The sequence below is a fragment of the Drosophila biarmipes genome, chromosome X (genome assembly GCF_025231255.1).
Source record: "Drosophila biarmipes strain raj3 chromosome X, RU_DBia_V1.1, whole genome shotgun sequence".
Classification (NCBI taxonomy): domain Eukaryota; kingdom Metazoa; phylum Arthropoda; class Insecta; order Diptera; family Drosophilidae; genus Drosophila; species Drosophila biarmipes.
In genome coordinates, this window is record NC_066611.1 from 4198008 (window position 1) to 4219299 (window position 21292).

The 21292-nt window shown below is 45.8% G+C and overlaps 1 protein-coding gene across 4 annotated transcripts in view; it reads right to left on the reverse strand.

The window, feature by feature from the left end:
• The window catches only part of LOC108033066 (partitioning defective 3 homolog), a 37518-nt gene that overhangs the window by 2692 nt on the left and 13534 nt on the right, over positions 1-21292 (reverse strand). For 2 of the 4 annotated variants that reach the window (XM_017107228.3, XM_017107230.3), the window contains exons 2-6: positions 2577-4265; positions 1888-2510; positions 1530-1823; positions 792-1465; positions 228-729 (exon numbers count right to left, since the gene is read on the reverse strand). In XM_017107228.3, the coding sequence (XP_016962717.1) occupies positions 228-729; positions 792-1465; positions 1530-1823; positions 1888-2510; positions 2577-4265 (3782 nt within the window). Of the gene's footprint in view, positions 1-227; positions 730-791; positions 1466-1529; positions 1824-1887; positions 2511-2576; positions 4266-6348; positions 6681-14284; positions 14376-21292 lie in introns of those variants that run through there. The other 2 variants (XM_017107227.3, XM_017107229.3) reach the window with 2 other exon arrangements.

Sequence of the window (21292 nt, forward strand, 5' to 3'; positions counted from 1 at the left end):
GTGAGTGTGCGTGTGCGTGTGTGGGTGGGTGGTTAACACATAGACAACAACATAGATACACGGACACGCGGAACAGAGAGAGAAAAAAGGGGCGAGAAAGAGAGATACGACACATATGTACAAATGTGGTGTTAAATGACTAACAAAGTTGGTTAAACCAAGGAAACTCGTTAGAGCCCCGACACCGGCAAAATGAAAGGATGCAAGGCATGCGGGCCCGCTCTCACCTAATCTGGTGCTGCTGATGCTGCTGGTGCAGGTCCTCGTAGTTGGCGTAATGCTGATAGCGATGGTTGAAGATGTCGTTCTGGTGGATGCCATTGCTGCCAACGCCATTGGGAGCGGGCAGAGGGGGCGGCGGCTGATACGCCGGCGGCTTGCCGTTCCTCTCCAGCGCTGCCAACGCAGCGGCGGGTATCTGCTGCTGCTGTTGCTGCTGGTGTTGCTGCAACTGCTGCTGTTGCTGCTGCTGCACCTGCGGCGATGACACCACCGAAGTGGGTGGCGAAATGGTCACCGCGTAGTTGTCCACCGGCACCACGCCATCCTTGCGATTCTTGCCGAAGCGGAACATGTGTCCGATGCCGCGCAGGATGCTGGGCTTCTTGGCCCGCGACGACTTGCTGCCATGTTTGCCATCGTTCAGGGAGCTCTGGAAGGGTCCGTTGCGCTGCGAGGCAAAGCCACCCTCATGATCACCGTCCTCCAAAAGCCAGGTCTTGCGGGGCTCTAAAGATAGGCACAAAATCATAATTATATTGAACAGATACAAATGTAGTTTTCAAACTCACTGCTGGCATCCGGTTCGCTGACCACCGCGGCCCGCAGACTGTCCTCCCTGCCACGCCCACGTGGCGCACGCAGCGCCTGATGGCCACGCGGCTCGTCCGACATCTGCAGCTCCTGCACCATCGTCTGCAGCGACTCCAGCGACGAGGACTTCTTCATGCCCAGCGATGGGCCCAGATCGCCCAGCTGATCCCTGGCCTCCGCCTCGGCGGCCGCCAGTTGCTGCTGCGTCTCCCTCTGCTCGATGCTGGATGCAGTCTTGGCATGTTTATAGCCCGAGAACTGGGCATTAGCACTGGCTATGCGAGCCGTGAGGGATTCAATGGAGCCACCGTACACAGCCGACTTGGTCAGCTGGATGCGACGCTCGCGCTCCCGCTCCTCGCGCAACTTCTTGTTCCGCTGGTAGGTTCCTGTCTCACGGGCATCTAGCGCCGCATGGTGCTTCTCCGAGATGCTGCGGCGTCCCAGGGCGTCGCGCGAGAAATGCTCCACCCCCGAGTTGGTCTCCAAGCTCAACTGCGACGAGTAGGTGGCATCGAAGTTGCTGGACGTCGACGGTGTGCCCGGCACCACCACGGAATTGGCGGATGGCCCCTGAATGCCGGCGACCTGCGATGGATTGGCACTGCTCGCGTTGCAGTGCTGCCCATCGTGCGGACGCGCCGGCAGAGTTCTGAAGCGAAGATTTCGTATGGTTTAGTAAATGTATTTCGGAGATATCCAGTTAGCAGACTTACGGTGACATGGGCTCGGCGTCGTCCTCGATCAGCAGCGCCGTGTTGCCATGGCCAGTGAGCAGGTGCAGCTGTGCCGGCGACCAGTTGTCGTTGGTGGCCATGTAGTAGCTCTCGTTCCTCAGAGCTGCACTGCTGCAAATGGGCGCGGCAGGCAGGCGGCGCTGCTGCTGTTGCTGCTGGGAGGAATGTGGCTGCTGCTGCTGTTGCTGGTGCGATGGCTGCTGTGAGGATGGCTGCGCTGAGTTCGATGAGCAAATGCCACCGGTTAGGCGATCCAAAACGGGGTTGCTCCATCTGTAAGACAATGCATTTGGTTAATCTCCTCTTCAAGTATTGACTAGTCTAACCGATTACCCACCTGTTCATCTCATTGCCGGCACTTCCTCCACTTCCGCCGCCATTGCAGCGCTGCTCGCGCTTCTCCGGACTCAGGTAGATGACCGTGGCTCCGGAATTGTCGCTGGCATTCGAGCTGCTGTTGTTGTTATTGCCGCTTCCGTTCGAATTGCTGCCGCCGCTACTGTTGCTATGGCTGTGACTGTGGCTGTTGCTGTGGTCCAGGATGTCACTAGAGCTGGCCGAGCGCAGAATCTTGCGGCCCACCAGCAGGGTTATGGTGCCAGGGTGTTTGCCGGGCGTGTTGACCATCGCCCGACGCAGTGTCTCCATGGCCTCGGCGTTGTTTTGGCCACGCAGCGAGACTCCATTTACGCTCAGCAGCTGGTCGTTCATCCGCAGGCGACCATCGCGTGAGGCCGCTCCGCCATGGATCACATTCTTCACGAATATGCCCAAGTCGCCGTCGTGCTTCATCAGTCCATTGCTGCTGCTGGAGGCACTTGATCCAGAAGCGTTCAGATTCGAGCACGTTTTGCCCTTCACACTGACCCCCAAGCCAGCCTTCTCGGTGTCGTGAACGGGAATGTGGAGGGTCAGCTCCTCGCGGGAGTGCCAGCTATTGCTGCTGGGCGGCAGGCTGTCCTGTGGGTTTAAGAAAAGATATATTAGCCAAGCTCAAAATCCTCTTAGGTTTCTGATTCAACTTACATTCGAAGCCGCCGACTCGCTGCCCGCATCGATAAAGTGCTGAGATTCGTTGAGCTGCGACTGCTGCTGGTGTGTGAACAGAGATCGGGCACTGCTGGACTTCTGGACCGGAATGGGAGGCGCTGAAGCAGCGGCCGCAGGTGGAGCAGCTGGTGCAGCCACCGCCACGCCGGCGCTCTTCTCCGCCGGCTGGTCAGCCTGCTCAGCCAGCTCCTGCTGCCGGGAGACCACTATCCTTACGGTGGCTCCCGCTGGCATGCCCCTCAAAATGGCCACCACATCCGTTTGCGTTTTGCCTGTCATAGGAGTGCCATCAACTTCCAGCAAACGATCCCCGGGCTTCAGACGCCCATCCTCGATGGCAGCTCCGCGTGGCAGGATGTTCTTGATGTAGATGGGGCAATGCCCGCCGGCGGGGTTATCGCGTGTTGTGACCGAGAAGCCCAGGCCGTTGGGTCCCTTCTTGAGCAGAATTTCGATCTTCCTGCCCAGCTTACGGGTATTGGCCACCTGCAGGGAGGTGCCGACGGGGGCAGCGTGTGGCTTGCGGGTGGGTGACACCGTGGCCACCTCCACCATCTCGGCCACCTTGGAGTCGCGCTGCTGGCGGCGGTTGCGATCGCCGCGCAGCACTCGAACCCTCAGTTCCGAGCTCTCCAAGGCCCGCCTCAGTTGCTCCTGGACCTGCGACTCGGTGAGCCCGATCAGCTTAATGCCATTGATCTCCAGGATGCGATCGTCGCGACGCAGCCGGCCCCTTTCGGCACGACTGCCCGGCTCCACGTGTTGCACCAGCAGGCCTCCACCGTGCTCCTTGTCCGGCAGAGCAGTGAGGCCCAGCGGACTGCCGTACTCGTTGATGATCAGCAGCATCTCGCCATCCTTCTCCCGGATGGACTCGTACGCCTGGCCCAGTGGCTCCTTTCGCTTGCTCTCCCTGGGCAGGGACTTGCTGGAGTAGGCACCATTTTGGCTGTGGCCGGAATGATGACCACCTTGCTGGTATGTCTGCTGGACTGCCGGCTGATTCTGCAGCTTCTCGGCCGCCTCCATCCACTTGTAGCCATTGCCATCGCCCAGAAACTGCATGGACAAGCGACCGGAGCGAGCGAATGGCTGATGGTTGCCGGAGGAGCCTCCTGCGCCATTGGTTGCATGAGGCTGCTGTTGGTGCAGCAGCTGTTCCTTCAGCTGCTGACTGGGATCGTCGTCCTCCTCCCACTGGGGCGACAGCTGGCCACCGGCCTTGTCCAGCAGCAGGCGCTCCGGGGAGTCCCCGCCTGCGTAATGGGGAGCCGCCGCCGACCAGCGTTTGTTACTGCCCTCCGCCTTCAGGGAGGCCAGCAGATTGGGATCACTGCTGCGGCGCACCATCAGTCCCACTCCCAGTCCAGCCATCGGGCCCGATGTGGTGCTGGTTACCTCGATGTGCGGCGTGGACAGATCCCTGGGACAAGTGGGCGCCTCCGTGTTGGTGGGATCACGGAAGATGTCCGGCGAGCCGGTGCCGACGGACGAACTGCCCGACGCCCCGTCGCCGCCTCCCTGCGGAACTCCCGGATCCGGTCCTGGGTCCTCGAAGTGGGCCAATATCTGCTCCCTGTCGTCGGCCACATCGCGCACGCAGTCGTCCGGATCGAGGATGCCCGATTGTGTCTGCAGGTGCGTCACGGTCACCCAGGAATCGGGCTGCAAATGACAAAAACGAAATGTTTATATTAGTTTTATGGCTTTGAATTGATAACTAAGTACAAAAGAAATGGTGCATATCATTAAAACTATACTCTTCAACACCCCGTTATTTATAAGTGCACGGTAGGGAGGTTGTACTGTACTCTCCAGTAAAGAAGAAAAGACCGAGACGTGCAGCTCTTCCATCTGTTACTCCCATTAGACTGGGGGCCATGGAAGTCGCGGAAGTCTTTCCCAACATCCAAGCCCTCCCCCAAAATCCCCAATCTCCGATCTCCAATCTTCAGTCTTCAATCTGGAAGAGGCAATGGGAGGCATCGTCTCGCGGATTCACTTCTCACATCCCATTTGCACCATCTTGCACATCTGTGCTTCCGCATGGAGCAACCGCTTTACGTGTTGAGTCAGAGTCACTCCGACCGTCCATCCATCCGAATCTCGGCTCACGTGGGCTCAACTTGAACTCCCTGAGCGACGCCTAATAAGCCAGACCACGACGACCTCCAGCGCCCCAAATTGCAATCTTCTCGTCGAGCTGAGCCAAGGAGCTGGCGGTGTTGCTTTTGGCATTCCGATGGATTCCACAACAAATGCCAAATGCCGGCCAGCAGCAACAAGGGCACTCAGAGAAAATATTTATTTTAAATATTAAGTATTTCCATTCTATAATATGTTCCTACATACATGTTAAATATTTTCCTATCGTAAAAAATTAAACCTTCCAAAAGTTAAAGTATTGCTGTTTAAGTTCCTTAACAATTTTATGATACCCATAATTCTAATAAATTATTATTTAATCTTAAGTAACTTGCTGAGCTCTTTGCCAACATTATTTTAAAATTCTATTTCTAGCATTAGTTTAAGTCTTAAAATGTGTATTTTAAGGGTAAAGTTAGTTTTCTTCACTTCTTCACCAGTAACAATAGGTAAATATCATTTGAATATCTCAAAGGAATTTGAGAAAATAATCTGTACTATATTTTTTCGAGTGCATGGGAAACAAAACAATTGCATCACGGCTGGAAACCAGTCAAAAGCGTTGGAGGCTCAGCGACTGCGACGAGCTGCAGAACTGGAACGTCGAACGAAACGTCAACTTGGCGCAATAATTTCGGCTATTTTCGCGTCTTTTTCTGTGCTTCTCTCTACGGCTCGCCTTTGTGTTTGGCGGTTTCCCCACATGGTTTGAGCGGAGTGTTTGTTTGTATTTGTGGGTCAAAGAGCGCGCATTCAGGTATTCTATCCGTCGGATGCAGCAGCGATTTTTGGGATTCCGAACCGCGATTCGATGCGGGGAATGGAGCGGCAAAAATGCAGTCGGGACACAGTGGGTAGAGCTTCATTAGGTTTTGAGACATCTCATGTTGTTCCTAATCATTTACTTTTATTTTTCAGCTTTAGACAAAATCAATCTTTTTAATCCTAATGATTTTTTGATACATTTTTCTATTTTATTTCCACCTGCTTGCCGTTTTCATACCACTGTGCCTCATTGATTATATTTCTTTATGGTCATTTGTCAATGGAAATTATGCGGCAGCGAGCAGACAACACGATCTCGTTCTCATTTATCATAAAAAGATTGAAAACGCAGTGTGGGCGTGGTCGCGGGGCTAACAAGTGACGTACCGAGCTGGAGGAATGCCGAAAGAGATTGTGTTTGGATTTGTCATGTGCATACATCGGCACGTAGAAAAACGTATCTTCAAAATGGGTAATCAAATTATTGGCATATTTTTACCTTATCAAAAATTACAAAAGTTTTAGAGGACTTTAAAAAAAAAAGATAAAAAATAATCTATTTAAAATTTTATAGGCAATTTTAAACAGAAACTATCAGAAAATACTAAGAAGGATTTCTATATTCTATATTTTATCTACTCTATAATCCATAAATATTTACCCCTATTAAATCTTCATATTTTACCCTCATTTCTTTTAAATGGTAAATGTTCTTAATATCTGCTCTTTATATTTGTATTATTTTTAAGGCTTTTTATCTCAGTGAGTTATTTTTTTGGATTTGTGGATAGTCGTCATTTACTAGGGGCATTCCATAAGGATATCATCGCGTCTTTACCTTCACACACGAGTAGGCCGAGGGCGAGGGCGGGCGCTTGGGCAGCGTGAGGGAGTAGGACTTGTGGAGCTGCCCGTGCGGAATCCCCTCGTGCTTGGCGGCCACCTTGTAGGTGTGGCGCCACCCGAAAAGACCGCCCAGCTTGTTGGCCAGCGCCGGACACTTTGGCGGCACGTCGAACATGGCGATGCGAGCGCGATCTTTGGTATCCGCTGATTTGATTAATATTGTTTTCACTCTGTATCGATTTATTTTCCGCGTTTCACTGTTCGCTTTTCGTTGGCCTTTCTTTGTCACTGCCGATCAATGGTAACTTGAGGAACATTTCACCGCTGTGTGGCATTCGAATGGAAGGTATTTGTTAATCGTGATTCAACGCTTAGTCACTGTGTGTCATTGTTATTATAATTGTTATTGTTCTTGGCTGGCTCTTGGCTCTTATCGGTGATGCAATGCGGCAACTGCTGAGAGCCACCTCAATCAAAAGCGCTATCAAAGTGCAGTGTGAATTGGCCGCCTTATCGGGGCACACGGAAATGCTATCTTCGGCACACTCGAAACTCGAAAACAGAACCCAAGTCTGCGACATTGGCAGCAGTCATAGGTACGAGTATTTCTCGGCACGATAAAGGGAAAGGCGCCATGAAAAGTGAATGGAGCTATCTTCTACGAAAGGGAATTTTCGAAATACTTCAGCCAGCAGATACAAGAAATCAGCGGGTATCTTGGGTAAACAAACAATGAGAAATCCAAGCCCAAGTCAACAAAAGCAGTAGAAGCCAGGTCACAATGATAAACAAACGCACTTATCAAATTAGAAATCGAAGCCAAGGCACATACGTTTATTTAGGCTGGCAAAAAATTCAAGAGTGGAAGTTAAGGGTTAAGTTTCCGTTTTGGAGACAACAAGCCGCTTCACCAAAAATATAAACCCATTTCTCATTTGGGTTTACACTTATTTTTCAAACTCGTTTCTCGGTTCTGAGAGTCTCGGCTGGCAAAGGCCTTTCCCAGGCAATTTTCCAGCTTGCACGGCTAGCACCTTAGTTCCCCTTTGCATACGCGCCCCTCTGTTCGTGCCCAGGCATTTTTTATACTTTTCCATATTATATATATAGTGCATTAAGATATAGATAAATCAACTGACAACGGACAGTTGCAACAGCAAAAGGCAGTGGCAGCCACGACGGCAGGTTGAACTCATTTCGCACACAAATTCGCTTTGACTATGCACCTGAGCGGCCCGCGAGTGCCGTGGGAGCAAGGGAGATGGATGGTGGGACACACCTGTAATACATGCGATACCAACAACAACAATGGTCTGCTTTTGAAGCGCCAACAACGCGCTGAAGCATGACAAGATGTATCTCCCATGTCCACCGTCCCCGCTCACAAATGCGATTTATTTGCCTACTAGAAATGTTAGACTCGGCAAAAGGCAGTCTCCTTAGCACGGAAAAAAGCTTGAGACTCAGATACAGATACTTTCAAAACACACACACACATACGCATGTTTATATAGAGCCCGGAGTTCGCATAAACATTTTTCCAGGCCGAGCCAATATTTGCTTAAGACGAAAATAAAACGCAAGTCGAGTGCAGAAATTAAGCAAATTTTTGGTACCCGCGCAATCCACTGGTTCTACCTACACAGCAAAAAGTTAAAAAAAAACTTTTTGTTCTTTTAATTTAAGATAAAACAAAGGGTTTCATTTCTTTATGCGCTTCTGGAATTATACACGAATAGGTATTCGCACGCTCATTGGAAGGTCAGGGGGTTGGAAATTCACCGGCTTGTCTCATTCATTAGCAATTCCATTCAACTGGAAGCGTTCATTGTGGGAAACGAGTTCATTCATTCACCGAAGCATTCATTGATTGATTTATCCATGCCTTCGTTTGCCTAATTAAAAGTGTACTGGAGTCAGTAAAAGCGTACTTATTTCTGCTTCTAATGAAATTGAGTAGCTAAGAGGACTACAAAATTATAAAGCCCACCGTTAGGAATATATACATTCATTCATTAACATTGAGAGTTTTATGAAATGAAGTGAATTATAGCTTGATCACGCTTGACCAATATGCAATATAAAATTATTTAAATTTCAATTATTTTCCTATTTACTTGTGAGTGCCAGCATATTTACTTAGTACACAGTACATTTCGATTACGAATCACGCACTTATTTGCATTATCAATTAGCAAATCCCTTCTTGGCCGCGACTATGAGCACAGAGACGCTACCTGCATAGAAATGGCGTTACGACGCTGATGATCATCGCCCCGACCACATATATCATATGCATATCACTTGCAGTACGTATAATGGAATCGGCGCTGCCACTCCCTTGGGAAGAAATTAATTGAAAAGAGAGAAGTACTCGTAAATTAGCATAAAATGCGATCATATAAAGTTTTGTGAGGCGGCCACGCCCCCGAGACATGCAAGTCCCGGCCCCCGCCCCATTTTGTGGGCTGCCGAGGGGAGCTTTCCGCCAGAGTTTTCAGAGTTCGGTTTTCAGCACTCAGTTTTCTGAAAGAGTTGGCCATAATTCGCAATCAGGCCTTAACAACCCACGAGATGCCGTGAGGTCCCGCTCCCAACGGGGCGGGGGGACCTGGAAACGGCATTGGAGGCGGCGGCGGCGGCGGCGGCGGCGGCGGCGGCGGAGGAGGAGGTGGCCCAGGATGGCCGGGGGATAAATGCGAGTGCCTCACAAACGTGCCAGAAATGTGCAGGGGAGAAAAGAAAGGCCAAATTACACGTTGTCATTATGCATGCCGTGCAGCAAAGGGCGGGAAAAATCAGAGGAAAAGACCGTAATGAAGTGTAGCAAAAGGCAGAAATCTCGGAAAAGAGTGGAAAAATGTATGCAAAAAACCCAGAAATAACTACAGCTAAGTGCAGCTACAAAGAGGCGGACCCTCGGGGCGTGGCACTCCATTGTTGATTTAAAAAACATTATTGTTAGCGCCGCACCGAATAACGGGCAAATTCACCGTGAAAGAATTTTCCAAGAAATGACTTAGGATTATAGGTTGCAGCTACTTCAAGTGCAAAGGCAGTATCTTGCAGTCCCAAAAACTAACCAAAATCTGTAGTAAGTCTGCGTAAGGTGCAGACTTCCCACAATTACAGCCCCCAGATAAACACTAAACCATATGGCGCTTGTGTAAGCCCAGATGAGCAATTACACATTTCTCCCGCTCAACTAGAGCTTTCAAGAGCCCAGAAAGCGAGTGAAAGGAGAGAGGCAGCACCTTTTAGCAGGTAGCTGATTTGCATATGATTAGCACAAAGAAAGCGAAATAGTGTATCATCATGGAGGGCATTTACACAAGCAATTAGCAAATAATTGAATCGAGAATCGAGTCTGTTTTCCATTTTACACCGATCTCCGGCTGAAAAAACATGTGGCCGAGGGTGGCAAGGGCAATTGAGGGTCAGTCGGGCTAAATGGAAGTGAAAAGACTGAAACAGATGCTCCTTCCCAAACGGAAAACAGCTGAAAAGCTGTCGGGAAAAGCCAGTGAGGAAGGTGAAATGCAGTCGCCGCCATTTAAGGCTATTAATGTCAATTGCAACGCTTTCTAATGGCCAGCCGCCATTCGAATGGGCTTTCCCAATCACATTAAGCACTCTAATTATTATCAATCGCTGCGCTGCGCTGTGATACGATATGATGTGAGATAGTGTGCCGTGGCATTGAGTGGGCGGCATCCAGCGTTTTTCCCATGTGCGGAGGTCGCTGGCCCGCGGGAAAATATTTCACAATGGCCGAACAAAAAGAAAAGTCAGCAAAAGTGACACAGGCCCCGCCGCAGACCCCACTCTATTCCAGGTTGATGGCCAAAGAAAGCCTTCCATAATTACCGAAAGAAGAAAAACCCGACAAGAAATGAGCTTGAACCTTTAACACCCATCGTGCGTGTTATGAAAATCCGGGGGGAAACGAAACCCACCACTATGTGGCGGCTCATCAACTTTTGCTTTTGTCGTTTCTTCCCAGCTCTTACCTCCTCCCCTTTCTGCTTAATTGCTGCCCAGGTAATTATGCGACGCTTTGGCCAAGATCAATGGTTCGAGAACGACACATGCAAAAAGAAGGCTTTTTTGTCGAGGAAGGAGGCATTCTAGGACAGGTTCTAATAAGTGAACTGTTTAATTTCAGGCTACAAATATTATTTTTTATGATTAGCATGTTAGGTATTGCAAGGCATTAAACAGGAGATACTATTTTCTAAAAACTAGCTTCTGCTAATCTTTGAAGTGCGAAAACTGGCAGTTACATCCGATTCCCCCTGCTCATGCGTATGGCATATCAATCCTCCTAATACTTGTGTAAGTACGTGGTTGAATCACAAATTATATTTCACAAACATGCGCTTGGCTCACATTTCCGCTGATAGGTAAGCAAATTACTACCCCACCCGCTAGCTCCACAAATGGAGAGCCTGTGAGTCAGGGCCCCGGGCCTCGGAGTAGATAGGGCCCTACTCCTCCAGCGTAACCTTATCCGCATTAGCCGTTTGACATCTGGACAAATTGAGAAATGCACAAGGGAAAACTTTGAGTAACTGTCGTATAATGTGACGCTTTATGTACTCTTCAAAATTGTTTACTTAAGCGCTGTTTTTTACGTCTCTTCGTTTTTTCGTTTGTTACGTATTAATATTAATTGCTTGTTGAGCAGGGGAAAACTTTCATCTTTTCCTGCCCATCTATAAAGTGGAGCGTCGTCGACATGAACTACAGTGAGCCCAGACGAATGGTGAACAACAAAAGCCGCTTACAAACTTTAACTCGTAATTGCCATTGCCGAAAAAAAGATATTTAAAGGGGGCGGTGGTCGAGGAGAAAAATAAAAAAAAGCCCAACCGGTTCGCTTCTCGGCTCCACAGAGTTGACTGAACCTCCGGCGAGGGAAAAGGGAGGCTTTTGGGCGAGTGAGTAGTGATTGAGTAACACAGATTTTAATTGATTTAAACGGCTGCGACTTTTGCTTAATTGCACGTGAAAAGGCAGAGGAAGTACGGAAGTTTGGGCGAAAAGTAAAAGCAGCCGGTGCACTGGCAGAAAATATCAGAAAGATATTTTTGCAATGAGTGTTGCTAGCCCTAAAAATTAACTCAACTTACTTTAATCGGCATTTAAGTACGTTTAGCCTTTATAAAAAGACCTCCCAAAGTTTATTCCTTTTTTCTCAGTGCTTTGAAGACCAAATAAAGGCTGATCTTAATGTCTTGAAACCCATAAGGTAAGCAAGCTTCACCAACTCCCATTGCACATTAATATTTAATATCTTGGTTACACTTAGTTACCAAAAATGGCAGTGATAAGGCTGCGAAAGAGACGGGCACATGATGCAAGAAAGAGGCAGATACACGGGTGAAAGAGACAGGGCCAACACGTGCTCGTATTTCGTATTCGTTTCAGGTCAATGGAGTTCACTGTCACTTTCACTCACTGTCGTCTGCAACCAACAAGTTTGTGTTTATTTATTTTTGTTTTAAGCCACTTTGGTGACACTTGGCAACGAAAAACAAAAGCAAGGTGGAAAGAGCCAGCCAAACAGTTAATCAGGCAGAGCCGGCTTTTAACTGTGCATTTCGATTGTTTTGATTCGTTTTGTTTGATGGCCAACAGCCAGCGATTTATTGGTATTACGCTTTGTGTTGCTGTCGGCGCTCTTGCTGCTCTTAGCTGGTGTCATTTTATTTTTGGAGAAATACGGACGAACGTAATGTTACAAATCGATGTATTTCGGACCATTAATTTATGTACTTTTTATATTCGTATTACTAACAAAAGATGTAGATTCTAAACAGTTTTTCATCAAAATAATATCTATCTGCCGGTTAAGAACCAACAAAATCACCACAATCCATTACCATAATCCCTAGAAAAGGCTGTATTCCAATACTAAAGCATATATGCACGGGAAGTCACCACTTGAAACGAAAATCGCATAATTAGGTGATCACAGAAGCAAGATTACCATCTACAACCCCACCCAGGGTACCCCTAAAATAGGTTTACGACCTTCCCTGCTTAGATTGCCGAAATCGAACGTTTGGAAAAACCCTCGGAGCCGAAAAGTAGAAAGGAACACAGCGAGTTCCAAAATATTTTATCAAATCGAAAGCACAACCGTAACCCGAAAGTTATTTTATCTGTGCGGAACGATAAGATTAACGCCAAGAATCGAAGGCACGCAGAAAACGCCATGGCATACACACACCATGCTCATGTGGAGCCATTCTAGTGGGTCAAACCCACCCAATCGATGCCAAAGTCAGTGAAGGCCAACCACAAGCTCAACTCAAGCGGCAACTGCAACTGGTGGAACCACCCCCTTCGCTTGGCCCCGGCCACGCCCCTGCTTCCCGGGCTTCCAACCTGCTCCGCCGCCGAGTTTTGGCCTCAGTTTCAGTTCTCGTTCCCATTCGGAGGCGCATTCTTGTTCTGGGCGGCATTCCTGCCAAGTGAAAGTCGCTGCAATCAAGGCTGTATTCAGTTCTCAAGGCTTCAGTTGCAAATGGTGATATGGAAAATTAAACGCATTTCAAATCGCTTCCTGGAACTCGGGATATGCTATCTTAAAAAGAACTGTCTCAACTTGAATTCAATACTACGAGGGTATATCTGAAGGGAAAACGCTGCACTGATTGTAGATTCAATAAAACTGGTTCAAAATTGAGTTTATGAAACTTGCATTTGAGTAGAATGCCTTTTAAAAAGGATTACAACAAGCGTCGAAAAAGTAGACAAGGATATTCAAGTTGAAGTTGCAATGGTGCCAAGAACTTCTCTTATGGTACGGCAGGTACTCAATCCCACACAATGATTCAAAGAAAAGAATTTCAATTAGTGGTAATGGCCGAAGGTATTTCCAATTTTAGAGTTTACCTCAAACCTTAACTCATGATGAGAATGTCTTTGAAGCAATCCAAATAAAACGGAAAAAAGTGGTTGAGTAATGCAATAATCCCCATTAAACATAATCCGAGGATGCAACTTTTTTGGGAAACCCTATCCTAAAGAAAATTCCATCGCCATCACAGCCGTAAAAATGTGGGAATGTCTGCTTCTAATTACCCGCTGTAAAACCAACCGAAATTGGAAACCCAAATGGATTTATTAGCCGTCGTAAAGGTCGGGGAAACGACGAAGGCGGGAGAGAGACAAATGAAAAGGTCAAAGGATCCGATCCCCAAAAGAAGCCACCGAAAGGTTACAAAAACAAATGCAGCAGGAAGGGGAACATAAACCATATGGTGGGAAGATTCCCACTCTTGATCGGCTTCCAAGTACAGGTGCCTTTTCAGTACTGGCATTTGGAGAGGTTTCGAGAATTTTCAGGAATTCCATTATTGAATATTGAATAATATTGAAGAATATACTATTGAGAATATTGAAAAATATCTGCCTTAAACGTTTATAAAGAATGGAAATCTTGAACTTTCTTTGTGAAGAATTTATAGAAATATTATAATTTTAAATCCCATACAACGTAAAGGAATAGTTTGTCTATTGGGTGTAATTTTCCCGAGTGTATTCGTGTGCATGTGAAGACATTTCCTGCATCTCCTTGATCGTCATGGGAAACTGAGCACAAGAAAACCTTTATAAGCAGAATCACCCCTAACAACAAGTGTTTGCACCTCTGGCATAATTAAATAAGAGGCTTTTGCGTTATCTGCAATTTAATCTCAACTGTTTTTTGTCGTGTTTGGATGTGTATCTCGCTCTCGGTCAGATAGCAGCCACAGATAAACCCTAAATTCCTGCTGCCTTAACTAAAGCACAATGGTCTCAAAACTGTGGCATTGCCGAGTTTTCACTTTTTGGCACTTGAACAAACACACAAAAAATACGAATTTATCGTTTGTTTTATTTTGTTGAACTATCTTATTTTGCACTCTAATTCGAACCGTTAAAACCATTGCGCTAAACAATTGAGGTACCGACGACCCGGCGACGGCGACGTCCGACGACGACGCATTGCTGAAGCGAAGTGAAGTGAGTGCGGCGACGGCCCGGTCACAAAAACAAAACACCAGTCGCAGCCGCCGGAGAGAAAGAGAGGGAGAGCGGGCGATCGCAGGTGAGTGAGCCAGTGAGAGCAGGATGCACTGGCAAAAAACTCAGTCTATTAGAAATTTTATTACTAATATATGTACGAATCTGAAAAAAAGGGGGAAATTTTACAAAAATATATGTTGTACATAACTTACAATTGCCTTGAAAACAGAAAATAAATAAAAGAAAGAAACAATTTGTGGTAGAATCAGCTATTCTGAAGAATTCGGGTTTTAACTACAAAGGTGGTAAAAACATATCAACTGAACTGAAAAATTCCTAGTAAATTTACCTAAGTTCCCGAAATACCTTAAGTAATGGATTTAAAGAATTCGCATTACGTCTTAATGAAATTATTAACACTCATAAAAATAGAATACCAAGTTTAAATCTTTCTTAACTTAAGTTTCTTAAATAATTTAATTGAAAGATCTGAAGAATTCGCGTTCCGTTTGCATAAAACTATTGACATACAGAAAATTATAATACCAAATCTTTCTCTACGAAATGCTGGTCAAATTTGTACATATTGTGATACAATTTTTTGTAGTGCACTAAGAGAACGTGCTCTCTTCCCCACCTGCGCTCGGCAAGTGCAGGCGGCGTCAGTGGCTCCCAAACTGTTGGCAAATGACCACCGGGCGAAGATAGCAACAACAAACACTGCGTAGAACTTTGTCAAGCGGAACGCAAACTCAAATGCGCAAAAACAAAAAAATGCAGCAGGAAAAGGGGATGCAACCAGTACAACAACAACAGCAAAATTAGAAGCAGCAACAAGTGCCTAGAATGCGGATAAGACGAATTTTTAATACCCTATTTCATACAGAGAATATTTACAAAATCAAAAAAAAGTAATAAAAATGGATCTATATATAATATATAACAATGTAAATATGCATATCACACAAAGGAACGCAGCTGTTAAAGGGAATTTACGAAAGAACCAATGAGATACTATTTATCTGTTAATTATTGTGCACCTAAATCGGATTGCCCATTAAATCTTTTATTAAAAAACGAAATTCGGGAATAAGTAGAGGGTGGTAATGCGACCGAATAACCCATATACCCGACGCTTCCTGGGCGGCACTGAAGGCAAATTTGCGTGGAGTGGGCAGGAGATCCCGGGGATCTGCCTGGGTGGGGTGGAACACGGGGTAGTGAAGCGCAGAATGTGACGCCAGGACGTCGTTGGCATTGTTGGGCGATGTTCTGGCTGTGGCGGGCAGGAAGGCAAACTAGACACAAAATGCCAAGAACGATTGACGACGATGTCGGCGACGCCTGATAATGACGATGGTCGGGAGGTAATCATCATCATTAGCTGTTTCCTTTTTCCACTTATGCTGGGGCCAAAACAGCCAGCAGCACCTCACCACCAGAAACAAAGAGAACAACAATGGCCCGCCGGCCTTCGAGTGCATTTGCAATTGTTAGTTTGCTAGGCATTTTTCCGTTTTCAGCTGAAATTCTCGCGCTATGAAGCCAAACGAACTGGAAAGCTTCCTTTTTCCACGAACAACAACTGCAAAAGCGGAGGAAAACTCGGCAACGTTCGCATAATTAATGAGAGAAACGAAACAGCAGAAAAAATAACGAAAAATAAATAAACTCAATTTGTTGGGCAGACTTATGAGTACAGTCATGGTTCAGATACAAAATCTGAGGGATTTAATAACTATATAAAGTATCTTTTTTTATTTTAAAAAATTTTAATTGTGGCAAATTCTATATTTTCCCATCTTTATTTTCATATCAAATGGAATGCATTTTCCCATAAATATTGTGCTCGCTCCCTAGACACCACTGTACCCAATTTGTTGGTACTATCAGCGCTATTATTATGTATCCGCATAAAAAGAGAAAGAGCGAGTGGTCACTGGTTGAGTTCGTGTGTGAGCTGAAGCTCATCAGGTTCTGATTGCATTTAATTAATTCATTTCGCACAGGTTTCCTCGCTGGCAGCCACTCAATCACTCCGTCACTCCATCGGTGAGTCATCAATCAAACCAAGTTTCCTTTCTTCGGCAATTAGATCTTCGCCGTTCAGCGGCTTTTCATTCATTCATTTACAAATCCCCATTGTTCGGCCAGTGGCTGTAAAACCTGAAGCACCCAAACTTCCGTTCGGCTTAAAGAAATAACAAACAAAAAAGCTTTGTCATCAGCCAAAACGCGAGCACACAATAACTAATGAGCAATAAGCCGCAGGGGGGGTGGGAAAATATGTAACGAGGCACACGGAAAACATTCAAATTCTGCATTTCTTTTTTAGCACTACTTGTCACTTTCTTTTGACTTCAAAAAGAAATAAAATTAATAAAAATGTGTAATTAAAATTGAAGTTCTGATAAAATCACTATGGGTTCTTAAATGCTTGTAATAAACAGTCAAGAATACGGGCAAACATCTGAAAAGTGCTCATGTCTAGCCAGCTGTAGTTCCGCGTAAGAACTCCCTAGGCTTCTGGTTAAACCCACAAAAAGGCCCACTATTTGTAATCAATCTGTATTCGTGTTTTTTTCTCTGTAGCTGAAAAGTTGGTGGTTTCGTTATTGAAAACCTTCTCAGCTGTTTTCAAGCAGCTGGTCTCGTTTTTAAACTTTTTCACAGTTTCGCGTGCTTAGAGCCAAGTTGCTCGACTGGTCCATTGTCTCAGCATTTGGGTTTAGTGTTTGAGTGTGTGTTAAAACAATAGACACAAACGCACACAGATGCACCCGAAAAAATGGTTAGGTTCGTTCACCATTTCACCCAATTTTCGATGGCTTGTCGAGTGTTTTGATTTGTTTTCCGTTCCGTTTCGATTCTTTCGGCTTTGTTTTGTTCTGTAGCTCACGCCTGCGGTCGAAAATATATTGGTGGGCATGTGGGCGATATGCTGTGTTTGCTGCGCTTCGGTGACCTCAAGGTCGCACTCTCTTTTGCTTTGATTTACTATTATTTAGACTTCATTCTAAATCTAAAGGCGACCATTGATTAAGTGGAGCCATCTAGGTTCCAGGTTTCCAATCAGGGGCGACCCCTGCTGGATAAGATCATGCAGTGGCTCTAAAACTGTGCCTTAAAGAGTTTAAAATACTTATTCTATTTATCTTCCACTATACAAATTTATTGTGCAACAAAGCTTCTTTTGTATAAATAAATATGGCTATGGCTTGTTAAAATATTTCAATAAACGTTAAAGATCATAAAAAAGTTAGCTTGGAACTTAAAGGCGCCACCTAGGCGTCCAACTATTAAACTACCTTCAGCCAACGGCCGCTAAAATCGTGTGGCGTGCTGGTGCACTGTGTAAAAAATGTGTAATTTACAGTAGACAGACCGTTAAAGATTATGGAACTAATAAAAAAATCCGTTTCGATTTAAAAACGGAGAAATCATTTTTGTTTTTTTAAATATCTTAGAAGTTTCCTAGGGAACTGTTACGGCCGACCTAATAAAACTCCTAAGGTTCTCAACTTTGCCCTAATCTTTAGAACACATCCGTGTGTTCTGAATATGTTGTCTCTGCTCGTTTTGTTGTTTTGGTCTTCCGTGCCTCTTCCCAAGACATAAATAATTTATTAGTTTTGGCATTTGTTTGGCTTCCCCGCGTCCCATTTGCTTCAATCGTGTTTGCTGTCGCCCCCTTGTGTTTGTAGGTATTTGGTTGATTTTCGTTATTTTTTGGGGCTGTTGGGCTTGCAACATGCATCGATTGGTGGGGGCTGATAAGATACGGGCTGTGGCTATGGCGTCGGGGCAAGACTCCGCTCCAGCAGGCCCTGCCTAGTTTAGTTTAGTGCCTACATATTTCTGTGTGTGCACACACAAGCAGAATCTCTGCATTCTGGAACCGCGACTACAACTCAACTACGACTCACTGCACCCATGGCATGTGTCAGCTAGGTGCTTGCATTTCATTTGTCAGTGGAAATAAATGCTCGTTCAAGTGGGTCATCCATGCGGCATACCTGTTCGTACCCCACCCGCTTCCATTTCAATTAACTAGCTGTTATCTCACCTGCAAGTAGATAAAATGGAAAAGAAAATTAGTTTCAGATTACCGACGCATTTTTGTGGGTTATTTTTGGGGTAGGCACTAAATTGGAACAGCGATGTGTGTAACTAACTAGGTTACATGTTTCTCTCTCGATAAGAACTCCAACTTAATGCTCCATAAGCAAAACTAAGGTATCGTTGAACAAGTGGTTAGCCAAGTAGAACTAATGGTCATTGTAAAATAGCATGGCTTAAGTATTTGAAAGCTCAAGTCCCCTAATATCATATAGTCGCCTTTTGTTTATACATAATTAAAAACCTGATCAAAACCATTCGATTTCATAAATGTTCCATTAAATTAAACAGACAAACTCTGATTCTTTTTTATTGAGCATTGGCGAGACTTTTATGGGAAATGCAAATTAGTCATGGCTCCCTCCCTATTTTTTTTTCACCTCCCACGCATACAGTGTGCATTCTTGTTGCACAACCTGTGAGCTTCCAAATGATTTCCAATGGTAATGAACTTAAAATGCTTAAAACTAAATATGATATTGCTAGAGGTGATAGTATAACTTTATTTTATTGTGCCGGCACTATTTATTAGTGAGTTTACGGTCTTGGTCCCTCATTTTCCCCTGCCTTTCTGCCCAGCCTGTTGCTCCGGACACGTCTCATTTCATTTGACACTCTCTGAATCTTTTGGACCATTTGTGCGGCTTCCTTTCTGTTTCTCCGCCGCTTCGCCGCTCCACCACGCCCACCCACTGAAGCACCACCGACCCTGCGCCCCACCACCCACCGCTAAGTGGATTTACTGTGGCTGCGTGCGCTTTATTAGCCACCGTGCACCAGTTGGCCGGCGGATGGCGATGTCTCGTGCTTGCGTTACATTTTCATGCAACAGCAACAACAACAAGAAGACATGGGAAAGCAGGGGGAAAATGGGGCGGGGCGTAGGAGGAGGGCTTGAAAATGGGGGGCGGGGCGGGGAGAAAAATGTTTTTCTAATGTCAAAGACACGATCAATTACAAGCGGCTTAGAGTCGGCGGCTCGTGACTAGCTGCTGTTGTTGTTGCGGTTGTGTGGTTACTGTACTACAGTGATCACTGCCCTTACAATTTAGGATTCATTTATAGGGCTTTAAAATCTTAAAGAAAATAAATCTTTCAAAAATTTTTATACATGTAAATTAAATACATTTAACATTACATTTTGAAAGAGATATTTTAGATTTATTATTTTTGTTATGTCTCAATGTCTGTTCTGGATACCAATAACAAAGCGAGTTACGCATGCTTAACTTATGAAACATAGGTTTCAATTCGGAAGTACCAACAATGATAAACAGTAAAATGTTTCAATTAGGTAGGTTCCACTGTGCGTGGTCGCTGTTGTCGTGTGTTGGGGGTGGGGCCCCCGCATGGATGGGATTACCAGGGGACGGGCTGCAGGGAAATCTTTGGGGAGCCGCACTCAAGTCGCACTTTGATTTGACACGCAGTGCGCGAGGGAAACGTGAGAGGAATCGCATCGTCGAGGGCAGGGAAGCAATGGGAATGGGAACTGGAGAATGGGTAGGACCAAAACTAAACCAAAACCAAGCCGAACCGAGCCCGAGAACCAAGCCGAGCCGGGCAAGCCAAACCCCTGACATTTTTGAGCGAATGCCTCTGACGTTTATTTATGCATCTGCTTGCTCTGAATTTTAAAAGGATCCTGGATTGTGGATTGCCATGGATATGTTTTCGGCGGCAGAAACTATTTGCCTAATGGGAAAGCGTCCAGGGGGAATGTGCCAAGCTGGTTCTGTTCTGGGAAACGCGACAGAAATTAAGCGATAGACAAGACACGTAAGCTGAATACTGATTCCTGTGAGGTATTTATCTGTGCATACTTGTAATCCCACACCATTAAAGCCACCATCTTAATCACTTGGTAGGCTTATAAGCCTCGTTTGTGAAGAATCCAGCTGATGCGTAATTATTCCCCAACTAATCCCATTAGCAACGTGATCTGGTGATTCATCATTATTTGTCCCATTTAGAGCACTTATCTTGTGTTTTCCCCCAGTTCTTTAGCCAAGTCATTGAGCGCCAACGAAACAAATCGAAGTAAAAACAAAAACCTGACCCAGAGAGGCTAGCAAAAAGTATCTAGAAGAGCACAAGGCGCTCCCAATTGTAAGTGTCTAAGCGGCTTGGCTCGGGTCACTTCTTCCTCTTTAGTCAAAAAACAAGAAAAGTTAAAACTGAACAAGACAACAATAAACCGATCGGATGTTGCGCAAGCTCAAATTGTTGTTTTCGCTTTGGCCTGCGTCTTTTTTGTATCTTTTTTGGTTATATTTAATGTGTGTGAATTTCCGCAATGCCATCAACATGTTTGGAGGGGCGACGAAAGTGGGAGGGGAGCCAGCGGGTCAGAGTTCATTACAAAAGCTTGTTCAATCGCGGTTATGCAAAAGCCGGGCCAGAGCGAGATAGTCAACCGAGTGAAAGTGAGACAGCAACCGGTGATGAAGAAGAAAAGGCCGAGACAGCGACTCTAAACTGAAATGGGGAGAAAGAAACGACGGAAACGCATTTATTTCAAGGCAAACCAGCTGGAGATACAACTCAGAGATGTAGCTGCAACTTCACTCAATCAGTCAATCAATCATCCAATCAATCAAGTGAAAAAGGTAAAGTAATCCCATCAACCGGGTCCCCTCCCAAAACCACAAAGGAAAAACCGAACAACAAAGCAGTGAGAAAGGTGTACAGTGCGGACTGGAAAATTTAAGCTCTGAAGTGAACAGATTTATCGATAGGATATATCGATAGAACCGAAAACACAACTCTAAATTAATTTATTAGTTGGTGTTTATAAT